The 17,120-nt window shown below is 42.6% G+C and overlaps 1 protein-coding gene across 10 annotated transcripts in view; it reads right to left on the bottom strand.

The window, feature by feature from the left end:
* Positions 1 to 4,294: 4,294 nt before the first annotated feature.
* Positions 4,295 to 17,120, bottom strand: part of meis2a (Meis homeobox 2a) — a 181,865-nt gene continuing 169,039 nt past the window's right edge. For 4 of the 10 annotated variants that reach the window (XM_044165867.1, XM_044165866.1, XM_044165868.1 and 1 more), the window contains 3 exons: positions 11,754 to 11,812; positions 9,904 to 10,014; positions 4,295 to 6,103 (listed from right to left, as the gene is read on the bottom strand). In XM_044165867.1, coding sequence (XP_044021802.1) covers positions 5,790 to 6,103; positions 9,904 to 10,014; positions 11,754 to 11,812 — 484 coding nt within the window. In that variant the 3' untranslated portion in view covers positions 4,295 to 5,789. Of the gene's footprint in view, positions 6,104 to 9,300; positions 9,400 to 9,903; positions 10,015 to 11,753; positions 11,813 to 17,120 lie in introns of all 10 variants that reach the window. The other 6 variants (XM_044165873.1, XM_044165874.1, XM_044165875.1 and 3 more) reach the window with 3 other exon arrangements.

Genomic DNA, 17,120 nt, shown 5'->3' with positions numbered 1-17,120 from the left:
TTTTCAGTACTTCCTCTAAAACCACACTTTCACTCATTTCTCAGTTTGATCTTTTTTTTCATGATTTGTCGTTTTAAAATGACACTGTAGACTAGGCTATGTTAAAAAAACATTTTAAAAAATAAAATAAATTGTCATCAGGTTTAATTTAAAGTCTGATTACGCATATTTACATAATATCCAACATGTCAAGGCTTTATTTTTAAGATAAAAATCCTAATTTTCTATTTATCAAAATGCCAACGAATAAATAGGCTAAGGAAGTGCGCGTTTATAAAAGGGCAGTGAAGAGGGGACTGTCTGCAGGCGCGTTTCTTCCTCCATTGTCTGAGAAAATACTATCATAAATGATAAATAGATAATGGAGCTGTCTCCTGCAGACACGTTCATCAGCGGTAAATGGGAGCTGGCGCGGAGCACCACGGAGAATTAAGGCGAAAGAGTTTGCAACATTCCTGCAGGGGATAAGTTGTTGACAATTAAAGAACACACACACACACACGGGGGGAGAGAGAGAGGGGTCAGAAATGCGCTTACTGTCCGTCTTTTAAGGCTGTTTCGTTTATTTCGGTGCAGTATTTTTGCTACTTGACCCACAAAACAAGACTTTTTTTTGTTTACTCTTCATTTTAAGGCTTTCTCTTCAGGGCCGGCTCGATTTTTGGACACTGCATCGGGTGTTGCTGCCATTTGAACGTCGTTTTTGCCACCAAGATGCAGACAAAATACATTTAAAAGAGAATATTTGTATCTGAAATGACACCTTGTGGCTATAAGATGGTTGGCAGCCTTTAAGTCTTGTGTGGCTTCCAGTTTGACTTAAAAATCAAACAAGACGTGAATGCATGCGGCTTCATGTACTTTAAATCAATGACTTTACAAGCTGCTAAAACTGAACTCTTTTTATCCCAAGAAACTGAACTATTTCCACATGTGATAAAGACAGATGTAAATAGTGTATTTTATTTTGGATTCCAACCCATGAAGAAAAAAATAGGCTAAACTATGGTTCACTTCAGGCAATAAACAACACGAGAAAGAAAAATGAGAAAATAGAAACATTCCGAGTCAAAATCCCAACATGAAATCTGGAAGTTTGGCTTCTCACTCGATTATAGTCGAAAAAACAAAACAAAACAAAAAAAAGAAGCAGCCAGTCCCCTCTTAAAGAAAGCCTTTTCGGTGGTGCTATAATAAACCATTTTCCCTGGGCTTTATTGATCAGTCACTCTGAGCTAATGTAATTATCCTCATCAATAGGGGGACTGCAGGGAGAATCATTATGCGGTTGACATTGATAAATGATCAGCCAAATGCGGCCCTTTTCTCCCAGGGACCCCCGCCTCTGACCCGCTCACACAGGCCTACATAACGTAGTCATAGAAACACCTTATGGCAAGAGGAGAGAAAACTGCTGAAATGTTAAAAAAAAAGGAGGGCAGCACACACACACACACACACACACACACACACACACACACAGGCCTACATAATACACAAAACCTAAAAACTGTCCCCCAGAGCAAGCCATTTTTGGGGAGAGCCAGCTGCAAAGCGAAGGACACTCAGCCCCTGCGTGCGCGTCCATTTTTATGACCACTGCCCAAATCAGCAATTTGAAAGAAAACCAAAGGAGAAACAAAACTTTTTTTTAACGTGTTTCTCCCTTGCTGCCGACAGATGCACTTGTGTATCTAAAAATACACATTTGCCGTCCTCTCTCTCAGATCATTCACCCCACTTTACCAGATGCTCTGCAGAGAAAAAGAGCCAATAACATAAGCAGTATTAACATGTTGCCTCTGTAACGCACACACACGCACACAGGGAGAATCTGTGTGTGGACTTTTAATATTGTTGCACGGTGCGAAGTGAGTGTCTTCCAGAGGACCGGGCTGCATTGTGCAGCAGTGCAGAGGGAATATATTCCTTATTTTATTCCTGCAGCAGCAGCCCGGACTGGCTTTGACAGGGAGGAGATGAAGGGGAGGAGTTGTTTAGCTCGGCTGGATCATCCATCATCCCTGTCACACCGAATCGGCAAAAGGAAAGCAGCAGAGGCAATCTACCTTCTGTCTCATCGGGGAGGAGGGGGGTGGAGGAGGAGGGGGAGGGGAAAGCGAAAAGAAAAAAATAACTATTAATATTAAAATCCTCTCCATCCACAGTAATCCTCACGTTTTCTCTCTTTTTCATCTGATAATCTCCGCACAAAACGGAGGGCTTCTTCCTTCCGTTTTATCCGCAGAATAATAGAGCACAAGAAAAACAAAAAAGAACTTTTAGGTTTTGAATAGTTGAGAGATGAAGATGCATTAACTAGACTCTGGTGTAAAACCAATAAATGTCTACTTTTTTTCAAACCTAGTTAAGGCCTAACATCCCTCTATGTGTGGTGAGAAAGTGTTCAACAAAAAAAATGAACTGCGCAGGGTTTATGTCCAGAATTTCACTAAAAACAACCGGTGAAACATTCAAATCAAATGCTAAAATAACCTAAAAGGAAAGAATGCTGTAGGCTGAAAATGTTGAATAAACATAAAATAAACTGTTTCTATTAGTTTTAAGATTTAAAACGGGTCTTTCCACGCGGGGAGTTGTGCTGGAGATATTTAGTGTGTAAAAGTGATTTAAATCATAAATAGGTGTCATTGTGATTTTCATCACTTTTTTCGTGTTTGTTCGTTTTAAAAAAAAAAAACTGGAACAAACAAAAGCCAACAGTTAAATAAATTAAAAGGCCTATAGAGCTGCTGGATAAACAATTCCGTGTTTGCAGAAATCTTAAGAATTAATAATTTACTATATTTACTATTAATTGCAAATTAATAAATAACAAATTATGGATCACGTTATATTTAGGCCAATGTTTTTTTTTTTTTAACAAATTGCTGGACAAAAAAAAAAACTTTCAGAAGGCCACAAGAGAATAATAAAAAGCTGAACTGATAAACAAAATTCCCAGCCAGGGCAGTTTGTTTTAGTGCACTTAATACAAATAAAATATACATGCATTAAATTATTGTTATTATTATTACTATCATTAGTTATTATTATTATTATTATTATAGCCACCTATTATATTTGTTGATTCACACACAGGACTAAGTCAGTGATAAGCAGTGTTCGTAACAAAAATTTAAAGACAAACAAAACTGAAGGAAAATATATGTAAGGCCTTGAATCCGACACAGCAGACGTTTACACTTCTATGTGAAGGACAGAAAATATTTCAGCCGAAGTGATGTTGTCATTTCTGGTTTAAGGCTGTGACTTGGATGGCCGCGGGAAAACACAGGCAAAGAGACACAGAAGAGAGAGGAGATATCTTATCAAAGCCCATCTCTGTACTCCTGGGCGGCGGTGCCACGTTCGGCCGACAGGCGGCGCTGCAAAACGGCAGAAATGAGCAGAGCACACACTTGGAGGGCCAGCCATGGTTCTCACTACAGGAGCAATTACGCTGGAGACGAATCCTTGTTCTATTGTTTGAACGACAGGGAAAGAGTGAAGGGTGAATCCATCTAAACTAAATTAACTGTGTGTTTGGTCTCCCTCCCCCAAATTAAGGTTACCCTACCATCCTCTCTCTCTCTCTCTCTCTCTCTCTCTCTCTCTCTCTCTCTCTCTCTCTCTCTCTCTCTCTCTCTCTCTCTCTCTCTCTCTCTCTCTCTCTCTCTCTCTCTCTCTCTCTCTCTCTCTCTCTCTCTCTCTCTCTCTATATATATATATATATATATATATATATGAAGAAATATCTAAAATATTATTTCATCTGAATTTTATTAATTCATATGTATTTCTGTAAATTGGGATATTTTCAAGAAAATTTTTATCCCTTATGTTTATGAACCGGAGGCCACAATTGACCCTTTTTATTTACCACCACATCACTGCTGACAGTTTATCTTTTGGTCTAAAACTAAGATGGGTGGCTGGTGAATTTGCAGCCTTCATTTGCATTTGACAGTAATTCATAATTTCGAGGACATATTTGTGTGCCTAAATAAATTGCCATGGCAAGATATATTTCAACCATAATTTGTTAATGTCATTTTAAGAGGGCATTCAATAACCAAATGGGCAGTCTGGTTAAAAACAAGCTATTGCAAATAGAGTGCAGGAAAAAGTGGGAACTTGACTCAGTTAAAATAAATAATTAAGACCTTGCATCATACCCAAAACACATTTTCTGAATAATAATAATAAACCAATTAATCTTATCACTATTAAAATGGACATGTATATAAAGACTGTTTATAACACAGGTAATCACACAAAAATCTAACAAAAATCAAAAATGAAATATTTATTACAGCATTTGTGACTGAACACCTTTTAAACATTACGTCACAGTCCTCATACAAGTATTTAATGTATTTTTGACAAAGCTTAAGGGAGACGGCATCTTATCATCTAGTGAGGAACACGTGCTGAAAAAGGAAGGAATTCATGGACATACAATATCAATGCCACAGCAGATCTGAAACTAGCAAAAACATTCTTTTTCAATTGAGGTAAACACATAGAATATCTAACATGAAACAATTAATAGACTGAACTCTGTACGAAGTTTGTTACAATATTCTCTCAGCTTTTTCCCCCCCAAAAGCATTGAGTTCATAATTTAAGTTTTTTTTCTTTCTTTTTTTTTTTTTAGTTATAGGTTTTTTGGTGCATCAACCGTCAAATGCTTCTCCAGTGCCGCAGAATCAACGTTTGTGTCGGTATTGTCCTTATGGCAAGAACATTGATCCGCAGATAAAGAAGCGCCATAGGATGTTGCTTTTCCACTATTAAGCTTCCTTCAATAGGCTCTTACCAATGAGAGTCCAGGGTACAAAAAAATAAAATAATATTAAAATAAAAATGTATAAAACCAACACAATCCAGTGCTTGGGCAATTCAAACAAAGAACTTTTTTTCCTTTAAAACCTACAGGGCAACATTCATTCATGAACCAAAAAAAAAGAGGGGCATGACAAATGTTCAAACTGAATCTTCTGGAGAGATCCGGTGTCATTTAGCAGCCTTTTCCCATCATGCCCTGTTCTTATGGGGGACAGGACCTGATTGCCCTCTGTGGTTTGGAGCCTTTTTGAGATGTTCCATCTTCTTATTGTTTTTTTTTTCTTTTATAGTGCTGTGCTGCGAGACAGTTTCTCCTCCAGGAAGGAGCACACACAGTGTGAGAGAGAAAAGGTTAACCTTTAATTCTAAAACTAGCTCAGGAAACATAAACCATGTGATCAACGAAAAATGCACAAGTTTTAACTTATTTATCTATACTTTTTATACTACAGTAGTTATAACTCTTGGAGTCTTTCTGTTGTTTCTTTTTTTAAATCTTCCAGAGTGATTTTATTTTAGAAGCGTTTGAGCGCATCACATGAAAGTGTACTGAACATGTTTATGATGGTGTGTGAGTGAGTGTGCGAAAAGTGTGTGTTTTTGAGTGTGTGCATCTGTCCGTTCTTTGCACACGTGTACATCAAAACATCCTCTGTTGATCTTTACCAAAAGCCCAAGACTTTACAAAGTGTTCTTGTCAGCTTGGTCCTCCGTTTGGATGAAAGTAACAAAATTGACAAGTCTTAAAAAAAAGAGAAGATTTATCACAGCTCATCTGGAATTCTGTTTCTTTAGTGTCAAATTCTGGTCAAAAGGGTTCGCTTTTTATTCTTAAAAATAGTCTCAAAATAGGATTTATTGTGGGCTGCTGCTTTCTTTTTTTTTTAACTGTTTTCTTGTAGTAGCTGCTGTTGTCGTGTTAGCAAAGTTCCCTTATACTATTGGGCATGGATGTCCAGGCCTTGTCCTCCAGTACTGGGGTCAATGGGAGTGAGTAAAGGGGGTCTCTGTGCAGACATGGTCATTCCTGGGTGCGACGAGGGTCCTCCATGCATCAGCATGGCGTGGTGGGGGTGGTGGTGAGGGTGGTGGGCGTGGGGGTGGTCGGGCAGGTACGCATGGAGAGGGGGTCCGTGTCTGAGCTGGGAGGGGTGAGAGGTCATCTGATGAGAGTTGGTGTAAGTATGCGGGGCCATGCTCATGCCCATAGGACCGCTCTGAGGTACGTACTCCCCTGGCATGCCTGGCAGACCTGAGAAAAAGACCGAAAGAGAGAAATTAATCTACAGTCAATAAAACTATTTTCTCACTGCAGCTTTGACATGCTCCGTCTCCATTAACAGGCCTTAATTCAATTTAAAAACAACTTCAACAACAAAGAGCGTAGCAGATTTTATGACACTGCGTCTGTGACTACAGCGCTTTTTAGCTTCAACAAGTAAAGAGAGGCATTATTGCACTGGGCTATTTTAGGCTATGGTGAGTGGTTTACAATGCCCAATAGTGTTGTGGTCAGGTCTCAGGTTGGAAAATGATCCTCAGTCATCCACAGACACTGTAGTCCTGGAGGATGTGAGGAAAACCAAGCAGCCGTATTGATGTGGAGATGTGCTAATACTTTTACAAGTGGAACAATCAATTCCCCAGCTGACTTTAGTGACAAACCGAACAGGCATTCTCTCATGGGGATGTGCCTCTGTGAACATATTAGATTTAGAATCCCTTAAAGAAGTTATTAAATAATTTAGGACTCAGTTAGCTGTATCACCAAGACAGCAAGCATTAAAGGCTTGCTTCCACCCCTGAATGAAAGCATTTTACGCAAAACAAAGTACTGCTCTTAAATGCATGGAGTGTGGGTTTTGGAAGTAGAAAAAGAGCAGGAAACCGCACCAAGACAGAGCAGCAAAGATAAAAGGGAGTAAAAAGAGAAAAGAAAGGAAGAGCAGGTGGGGTATATTGATGTCCCTTAAGATGGACTCCACTTCATATGTGTGGAGTCCTCAGCATGCTGGCATCTCTCATACTGTGACAGGACCCAGGACATAGAGCTGGCTCAGCAGTGCCACTGTTTGGCTCTTCACACGGCTGTTTGTTGTAATCAGAAAGACAAAAAAAAAAGTAAGATGTGGGGGGTTGTTCCTGGAACCAGGGACTGGAGTATGGGAACATGGCTGGTCCAGAGGCCTGGACCTTGGGGAGAGACAAGTGAGAGCAGCCGGGGGGCCTGGGTCTGGGATTGGGTCTGGGCTGACCTGCTTTGTAATGTGAACCCCTGGGGGATTAGAAGCTGTAATAGGAGGGGAGAGGTTGCTGCAAGGTCACTAGGCATGCTCACTCTCTGCATTCCTCCACCTTAGTACACTGCAATTAAGAAATTACACTGAAGGGCCCCGGTGAGGGGAAGAGGAGGACAGAAAGGAGAGAGGAAAAAAAGGGACAGCAAAGGCCAAGATTAATGACCAGTCTCATTGGCTGAAAGCTGTGTCATTTTCTAATACTCCCCTTCCATATCAGTTCATTTGAAATGCACATGTTTGTCAGAGCAGGTCTCTTAAAATCTCACTACTGGGGTCATAAAATAAATAAATCATTCAGGGTGTTGCAGTATGATGGGTGCCCTCACCTCCATATAACCTAGAGCAGCTCCTGTTAAAAGGCCCAGCAGATGTTTTTGACACTGTAAACTGGTAATCTCCAGTCTTGTAAGCTGCAGTCATTCCGTTAAGTAGATCGAGACCCCCCTCCTTTATTAACAAGAGTGGTAAAACCATCTGAAGACAATAACTGGAGGACAGACTGGGCCACTCTCTCTCTCTCCATCTCTGTATTCCTGCCTCCCTTGCTGGCTGTGCTGTACTTCTGTTATGGCACAGCAGCCCTGCTCAATGACTGGTCATAATTAAGTACCAAATATACCATATTGTGTGGCTGTGTAATCAAATCAAGAGAGGATAATATTCCTCTGTATTAAGCTATTAATGTAATTGGTCATGAAGCATAAAGTATGTTATGTAATTAAATAGTCTCAAAATTATATAGCCCTATATTAAGAATTAGCCAACCTGAGCAAATGTTGTCTCTGTGTGGCTGTTTTAGGGAACATTGCTTCCTGATTTTTTTTCTGCTGCCATTAGCAAAGACAGTAGGAGAGGGAGAGAGAGAGAGAGAGAGAGAGAGAGAGAGAGAGAGAGAGAGAGAGAGAGAGAGAGAGAGAGAGAGAGAGAGAGAGAGGGGACTAGAGGGGTGAAATGATCTCTGTCGACAGAATTGCCGCTGTGACCCTTTGAAAAATCCAGTCTCCATTTACATATAGAGGGTTCTTTTAATCAAGGTAAGTGTTATTATATTGTGCCTCATTGGGCAAGGGAGTTTAGGTGTTAAAATAAAATCTCTTCTGCCCTGCCGCCTTTGGGATGTGATATGTCTTGATTTTTCAAATGTCAGCACTGTAGCACTAGCGGGAGGTGGAATGGCCAGCTTAATCAGACTGCCGCCATTTAGCCGTATAGGGATTTGCGTGTGTGTGTGTGAGAGAGAGAGAGCCAGAAAAACAGCAACACAGAAAGACTGTATCTGTATGTGTGAAAGAGATCCCCTTCTTTTAGATGCAGTCGTGCTTGTGTCTACAGCCTAATAAATTTATCTCAATGTCTCCCTGCTCTTGTCTGTGAGTCTCAGGTCAGGCCCTCACCCCCCTTAAATCGTCTCCCTCCAGTAAAAAATAATCAAAACACCCCACACACACACACACACACACACACACACATTCCTCCCTTTACACAGCTCAAACCAAACCCCCAGTGAAGGATCGGCCATGTCACCCATGGCCCGTATATCTCGCTCAGGGACCGTAATGTACTGCGGTGTTCCCATCTTTGCATATAAGATAATTTGGGCATCAATCCTTCCCCAGACAGATTTATGTCACTCGGAGGACAGTTTCACTTCTCCTTCTTTATCGCTTCACTGGAGCCTGCTTAATTTCTCCCCGTCAGCCCCTTCCCCAGGAGATGTTATTTTTTCCCTAAATGTCCAACATTTGCATTAGCTGTCCGAGATGGGGAGAGCGATGGTGCTGTTGTGATAAATAAATTTGTGCATGCCATGCCAGGTTGTTTCTTCCCCTCCTTCTTCTGTTGTTGTTCCTGTTGTCTGGCGCCACAAGTCAGGCCCTCTCTGTCCCAAGACGGTCCCCCCTTTTTCCCAAGTCTTTAATTCATCCTCGGCTACTGGCCCCTCTCTACCCCTTAAAGCATCTTGCTAAAACACCCATGCATGCTAGCTCATAGCTGTTGATGCTAGAGAGTAGGGGGTCGGCGCTTGCCGCAAAATTATGGCCAGGGTAAGAAGGGGTAGTGCTGGTGAAGTGAAAGGGAATTGTGGGTGAAAAAAATAAAACCCACAGCCCCAAAGTGTAAAAAACAAGGAAAAGACCCCAGTACTTACTTCCCCCTTTTTCTTTGCGTTTTGCTTTACAAGATGGAGGTTACATGTAGTGCCATTGCCCATCCATGCCCATATTCATCCCCATTCCACTCATAGGCCCTAGAAAGAAGAGATAAATGCCAGAAAAGGGTCAGCAGGAGTTTGAATCACAGAGAGGTCAGAGGAGACCCACTGATAGAGAGGTTGAGGTTGGTTAGCTTTAGATGGAAAATGGTGAGGGAGGGGGAAGTGAAAGATGTAAAGAAGTGCCATAAGTGTTTTTATTTTGCATTGCATCCCACAAATCCCTTTGTTATGATCATTTATAAGGGATTTTCCCAGATGTGTTAGATTAGAAAGGGAGAAAAAACAAGCAAGACAGTCTGGGGAATGGTGAGGGGACTTTTAAAGAGAAATGTTATTGTAGTTGTGTAGTACTTGTTAGTATTAGGTTTACGTGGCTGACTTGGGGACCTGCTTCGTGCGGAGGTCACTAAATCTCATGCTACAAACAAGAGGATCAGTGTTGATCAGCTCTGTGATAACTGAGGGTGAAACTGGTGTCTGGTAAAGCAGGCATGACGGAGAGAAGAGAGATGAAGGAAGAGAGGTGGATGGACTTACCAGCTGGTCGGATCCCCATGTGTTGCTGACCATCCAGCACGAAGCTGCCCATTGGCTGGCCCTCTGGACTGTATGCTGCTCCTTGGCTCACTGAAGGATCAAGAAGAAAACCTGATTGTAGTCAAAACGTGGACATGAAAAAGGGAGGGGGAAGAAGAAGAGAAAACACACCAGACAATCAGCAATTGTCCCAGCTTCAGCCCAAACATACTGTAAGACATTGTGCTCATGTTTGTGGACCGCACTGACTGACGCGTGGCATGCAAACACGCATACAGTAGGTCCTCATGCATGCAAGCACACACACACACACACACACACACACACACACACACACACACACACACTCACGCATGCACACACACAGCCAGTGTCATTCAAAACCACACTCACAGGAGATACATTGTTCTCTAACCGAGAAAAGAAAGCATGCAGTTTGACAGGATGAGAAGAATTACTGCCATGGCAGGCAATTCCCCTAGTCAGTATTCAAATCAGTAGCCATATTCACAGCATATACATTTCTAATCTTAAATATAATAAATATAAATATAATATAATTCTAAGCATGTAGATAATCCCAAAACTGCCAAATCATTCAATATTATGAATGATTATCAGAAGACACAGTAGCAATCAATTTGCTCAGTTGTATCTTGCTTTGTCTATTATTAGCCCTAATGAACTAATGCTCTTTGGAGACTGTAGAAAACAGTGTATTCTATAACTGTATTAACTTGGATAATCTGTAATTTGTCTAGATTAGGGGGAGCTGTTTTTGTAGAGATTGCATGCTGACAAATATTCCACACCAGAGTGCAGTAATTGTAGAAAGAGTCACCCAACGAACAAGTGCATCTCATTTTATTCATGGCTCATGTTCGTTTGAACGACCTCCACCTCGGTGTGTAGGGACCTTTTTAAGATGGGGAGCTTGCTAATAAACAAAAACAGCTTTTCCCTCCCAGAGACAAATTACTTAGCTTCTTTTTGGAAATGCCATAGTCAATTAACCTTAGGGTGACTAAATCATTCCACAGGATCACACAGTGGCATGTTTACTACTCAGTTTGTGCTTTTTGTAATCTGACCACAAAAGATATGGAAAATAAATGTTTTTATCAATTAACAATATGAAGCTTTCCATAATCTGTTTTAAAGAAATGGTAATCCCTCTCTGCATTGGCGTTAAATCAAAACATCTGATCTGATTTAATCAAGGCATCACATAAAACTCATTCTCCCTCCTAAGGGCAATTTTCATGACTGAAAATACATTAATTGATACTGTTAAACTGAAAATTTGCTAAGTAGCCATGCAGTGGCCTATTTAAAATTTGCTGAATGACTACTTAAGATCAAAATTCAGAGCAGTGATTCTTGAGGGAATAAAATAAAAACGCAGCAGAAAAAGCGAGGGGAAACCCCTAACCCTGGACTGGAAAAAAAATTAAAAACAAAACAGCCTAAGAAAGGAGATAACTCATAAAATGCTGCTAGCGTTTCTGGCACTCCTCTTGTGTCCAATTAGTAATTCACAGAGAGAGAGTGCTAATATACCTCTCTCTCCACTTAGACCGGGAAATCTCCAATTAGAGTCAATCAGCAAACGGCCTGCACCACTGCTGAACACATCTCATAGAGAAAATGGAAAAGGGGATGAAGCGAGAGAGAGGAAGAGGAGGGAGTAGAAGGGATTTTTGGGGGGAGCAGATGTAGGGTGCTCCTTTAAAAAATCTGGGCTCCAGGCATGATGTACATGCCAGTAACGGATTTGGGATGCTGGGGAAAGAAAGAGAGAGAAGCAGTACTCTGCTGTACGTCGGCTGGGTTGTTCTTTTTTTTTTTACCTGCTCGATTTGACTGGTCAATCATGGGCTGTACTATTCTTCTCCTGGCATTAATGAACCTGGCAGAGAGAAAAAAACAGAGAGGAGAAAAACAAATGTTAAATCACCCTGCATTCACACACAGGAAGATTCATCACAAGCCACCACAAAGACAAAACAGTTTTGCATGACTTAATGGCAACATTAGCTACCGAGTCCTTGAGAGAGGCGCTCACAACAAAACAGCAACAAACAAAAGGGCAATTGTGTGCTGACTTGGGAACCCAGTGAGGGATACTTTTAATGTTCATATGATCTATTCCCCCCTCTTTTAATAAAGCTTTTGATTACGTTTGGTTGCTATGGGCACCAGGGAGACATTCCTCAAGTATTAAGTGCAGCTTGGGCACAGAAGAACCCTCGTCGTGGCACATCCCTCTCTCCCTCTGTCTTTCTTAGTCGCTCCTGGAGCCAGTTGCACACAGCACACACCAACTTCATACATAGTGTACAGTATCCTGTCTACAGGTCCTTCTCCAAAATAACGTTGCTTCTGGAGTGTTATCACACATTGGAATTTCAAAGTAAGCTTTAAGTTAGCAAAGTGCAGGATACAAATGGTTCCTTTCATTACTCCCCACCATTCCACCCCCACCTCCACCCTTTCCCTCTGTGGGACCCCCACTCTGGCTGCATTGTAGGGGGTTCTGCTCCCCTTCCAGCTGTCTAGAAATGAGGACCAGGCATGGGCCACTCCGTGCTTTCACAAGGTATTGTTATGTCAGCGAGCCCATCAATTAGGCTGTCTGAAGTTTTATCACCACCACAGCAGCGAATAAGTGCAGCTCCACAAAGCCTCCCCAGCCGGCCTTGCTCCTGTGGCTTTTCCAGTGTAGAGCCGGAGGTCATTTGGAGGTGACTGCCTGCCAGGGGCAACCTTTTAAACTTGGAATGGGATGCCTTGGGCTGTGTCAAACACAAGCTGGCCACTCAGGCCGAGCAAGCGTTCCACCTTCCTCTCTTTCTTCTTCTTTTACCCCCTTTTCTCTGTCTTTCTCCCTTTCACTTTCACATACTAAAAACGTAGCGTGGACTTAACACTACAGGTACCACCATGTGGTTGATATTAAAGAGGGGTTTCAAATCACGTTGGAGCTGTCCAGCATGGAGTCCTTTGCTGGTCCCAAAAAGAGAGGAGAGCAGAGGAGAGAAAAAAAAGGCCCCACCGCCCTCTTCTAACGTACAGGCCACGGCACCATCAGTACGGCTAAAGAACAGGTCATTAGAAGGAAGGGAGAGCTGGAACCAATTTGGGCTCCTAATCCCCCATGAAGCCCTGATACCTGCCCTTACCTTCTCCAATGAACTTAAACGCCTGTAATCTGCCCGGCTCAAAGTGACATGGTTAAACGTACAAAATGCACGGTTGGGAAAAGAGAGACGCTGTGCTCATTTGCCAGGGGGCATCCAGAGTGCAGGTACGCAGGGGTGCCGCGGGCCCCTGAGAGAAAAAGATGAAACACATCCATATGAGAATAAGAGAGAATGAACGAGGAGGAAGGGAGGTGGGGTGCGTGAATGAGAGCGAGAACGGGATTGGAAATTATATGACTGTAATGCATAATTTGTGATTTAAGGAAGGAATGAGAATTAAGTTTTATTAACTTTGAAAGTCTTTTTTGATAGAACAAGAGGACAAAGCATTCTTAGATAGCTTTGCTGTCAGAAATGCCTGCAGTGCTTAAGAGAGAAAGACGCTTCCAGCATCAAAACCAGCTGAGCAAGTAAACAGTAAGACATTCCTGGTATCACACTCCCTCTTTAAGCTCAGAGTGCAAGGCCTGACAAAATATATGTCCTGCTTTCTACCTTTCTAGATGCACCAAGGGGCTCAAAATCACAACCACGTGTGTTCTTACCTATTCTGGGACATAACCATAAACACATAATATTAGGAATGTTCTTCCCAGGTGCTAAATTTGCCCATACGGTTTCCAGTGACTGCAGAGGAAATACTCTATGCACTAGAGAGTATGCTGTATGATCAAAGTGCCGTTTTCAGATTTATTTATTTTTCTAAGTGTTCCTTTGAAAACATTGTTCTTCCTCTTGTGTTTTCTGACTTCTTGTAGGAAATATATGACATAAAGCATACAGGAAAATGTTTAACTATCAGGGTGTTAACTCTTATTGAAATGGTAATTTTTGAGTATAAATTGCCGTGTACACAAACATATGGATATTCAAATATTTTCCATACGAACTGCTTCAGAGATGGACCTGCTTCTTGTCAACATCCCTTATTGGCCAACAATCACCATATCACCCACCCACACACACACACACACACACACACACAAAGGCTCTGTTTTTGTACGCTAAATAAGTTGCTACAGTAACCGGGAGGTGATGCGGTGCTTTGGAGGGAGTGGGGGGTGACCAAGGGCCCCTCTCGTGGCCTCAGAGCACCTTTTATCAGTCTGAGTAAAGCCAATTGAGATTATCAGAGCAAGGCCTGATAACACTGTTTTCCCTCGACCCGTGAGCTGCTAATGGTGTGTGCTTAGAACAACACAACCAGGAATCCTCCAGAGATGAAGGCCAGTCAACTGGGATGGACGGATAGATGAATGGATCTGAGGACGCAAGGCCCTGGGAGAGACACAGAGGTTGACCACAGGGACTCAGAATTCCCAACCACTCGCTAAAACATACGTGCACGCTGTAAATCCACACATTGACACCATGGACATGACCACAACCACTGCCAGTGTGTTTGTAGGCTAACCAGAACATAGGAGGCTCACAGGGGACACTAGCTAAAAAACCTCCAACCCCAAAGCCCATGTTTTATTATCTACATCTGGTGGTCTAGCTTATTATGGCCTGCCTCTGCTCAATGTTAGAGCACAGAAACACCAACACACACACACGCAGACAGACACATACACACAGTACACAGAGTACCTCTCAGCATGGGAACTCTATGCTATCTTCAAACAAATAATTAAAGGCAAGGTTAGGGGGTCATGTGGAGGTCATTCCTTGGGATACAGCTCAGAATGTGTACATTACCCCAGGAGAAAGCGGGTTGGTGGGGGCAGCGGTCCACTGCCATTTAATGTGGGCAACTGGTGTCTTCTAGCCAATAAGCCTTAAACACATTTTCAAGTTGCATATCAAAAACTGCTCTTGCAGTGCTAAGAATGCTTTGGAGCATGCGTGTGAATATGTATGCACTTGTCAGTCAATATGTGTGTATGTGCATGTCAGTGAATTCTTCACACACTACTGCCAATTGGCCTACAGTAGCACTCCCCGCTGACATACCCTGAAATGGCATGAGCAACACATGTATACAGACACGTGTATCTGCAGATACAATATGCATCTCCACTGGAAGACAGAACCCTGCTCCATAACGATATAGAGTGCTAAGTTTACTAGTGCTCCGAGTGTTATGGCTGTGCAGGTCGCAGAGGATAATAACAGACAGATATGAATGATGGAGCCAGGGCAGCAGGAGTCCACTTGACACAGGGTCTCCGCTAGGCTGGATCAACACGGCATCCCTGGTTACTAATATATGCTCACACATGGGGGGGCTTCAGAGAGTGTCTGCTTAGGTGTTAAATACCCTGGCTAGCATACAATGTTATGCTATACCCAGTGTGTGTGTGTGTGTGTGTCGGGGGGGGGGGTCAGAGACAGAAGAAGAGACTTAGGTCCATTAGGGAACTTACATAATTGTAAAACATCGATTTAATGAAGTAGAGTCCTTCAACTTCATGAGACAACAAACCAACAGCATTATCATCATAAAAGAAACAACCTTATAAGCTGACAAGTACTATGGAAGGTTACTGGAAGTTTGGAGATTAAATCACAGCAAACCAGTCTGTGACTCAGTGCTTGTATTATTCTTTTTTTTTTTTTTGCTTGCTTCCTCGTCTCAATCTGTCACAAAGGCCTTGTTTCTGCTTAACTGACTTGCAGCCACACCTGGTAGCTCGCTCCTGTTGTCAGCATTCCTTCCCTGAGAAATCGTCATGCCAAACCACCCTACCCTGGAGCACAGCCAACAGAGAGAGAGAGTGAGAGGGAGGGAGACAAGAGAGTGAGAGAGAGAGAGAGAGAGAGAGAGAGAGAGAGAGAGAGAGAGAGAGAGAGAGAGAGAGAGAGAGAGAGAGAGAGCCTCGCTGCTTGGCTGGCCAATTGCTGTGGAGATCCGAGGGAACCTAGCCAATCAGGAGAAGGGTCACTCGTTTGACGAGTTTGTGATGAAAGAAAGAAACCGAGCCAGAGCCAGAGTGAGACAGGAGAGAGAAACAGAGAAATACTAAACATGTCTTCTCCAAGAAATGAGAGCCGGACTGCTCCAAATGTCGCCCTATAGAGTGTGCAAAGAGAGGAGGCAGCATTGAAATTGTGACACAGAAATCATTGACAGTTTATTGCCTTCATGGCTGACCTGCAAATGCCCATTTTGAGAGCTCATATGCCTGGGACAGGGGGCTAAGTTTCCGTTTGTCAGTCAAATGCCTGGGCCCCTGTCTGTCATTGGAGGAAGATTAGATGCAACACAATCTGAACAAGAACGTGCTGAACTCAATCCCTGATCACTGCTTGCAAACATGACTGTCCTCTGGTTCCTATTAAAGCTCATTGCTTCCATACTTTTGCTTCAGACAAAAATAAAGATTCCAAACCTCCAGCGATTGAGTCACAACTCAGTGGAATCAAAGGAGGAAGGCTTTAGTTTGATCTTCTCCCCCCACAAAAAGAAACACAGGCAGAAAGGAGTAAAACACTCAGTGTCCTTTGACCAGGAAGTGCATGCAAATTAACCCCATGAGGAGGGTGTGTTTAGTATAAGCAAACACTAATTATGGTCCGGTCAGACAGTGGGGCAGTCTGGGGCTACTGAACCTCCAACACTGATCTACTGTAGTGTCAACAACACTGACTGAATCAGCTCACATGGTCCTAACAGGCCCCTTGTAACAGTTTATACATAGCTCGCCACCAGACTGAACCTACTGTATCTGTGGATTGATCATAAACTACTACTTAGGAGCTTTTCACAGGCTCCACTCCTCCAGGATGGAGATAGAGGACAAAGAGATAGGGTAGGATTGAGGAAGCTTCCTCATTCTCATCCTATCAGAGACAGAGTTTCCCTTTTTCTATCCCTTCTTCCTTTCTTTAAGTTAAAACAGGAGTTAAGAGGCCAGGCCGAGCGAACATTACCTCACCCCCGTGTTTGATTTAGTGCAGATGTGAAGCGGAGCGAGGCAGGCTCGTTTTTTTAGGAACGTCAGAGAGGGCCCACGTTTAGGGCAGCCACTGTGTTTACATAGTTTTACCTCTGTCTTTCTCTCCCTCTCT

The sequence above is a fragment of the Siniperca chuatsi genome, linkage group LG15, assembly GCF_020085105.1.
Source record: "Siniperca chuatsi isolate FFG_IHB_CAS linkage group LG15, ASM2008510v1, whole genome shotgun sequence".
Taxonomy (NCBI): Eukaryota; Metazoa; Chordata; class Actinopteri; order Centrarchiformes; family Sinipercidae; genus Siniperca; species Siniperca chuatsi.
The sequence above is the reverse complement of the archived record's forward strand: the minus strand, read 5'-3'. Positions and strand labels throughout refer to the sequence as shown.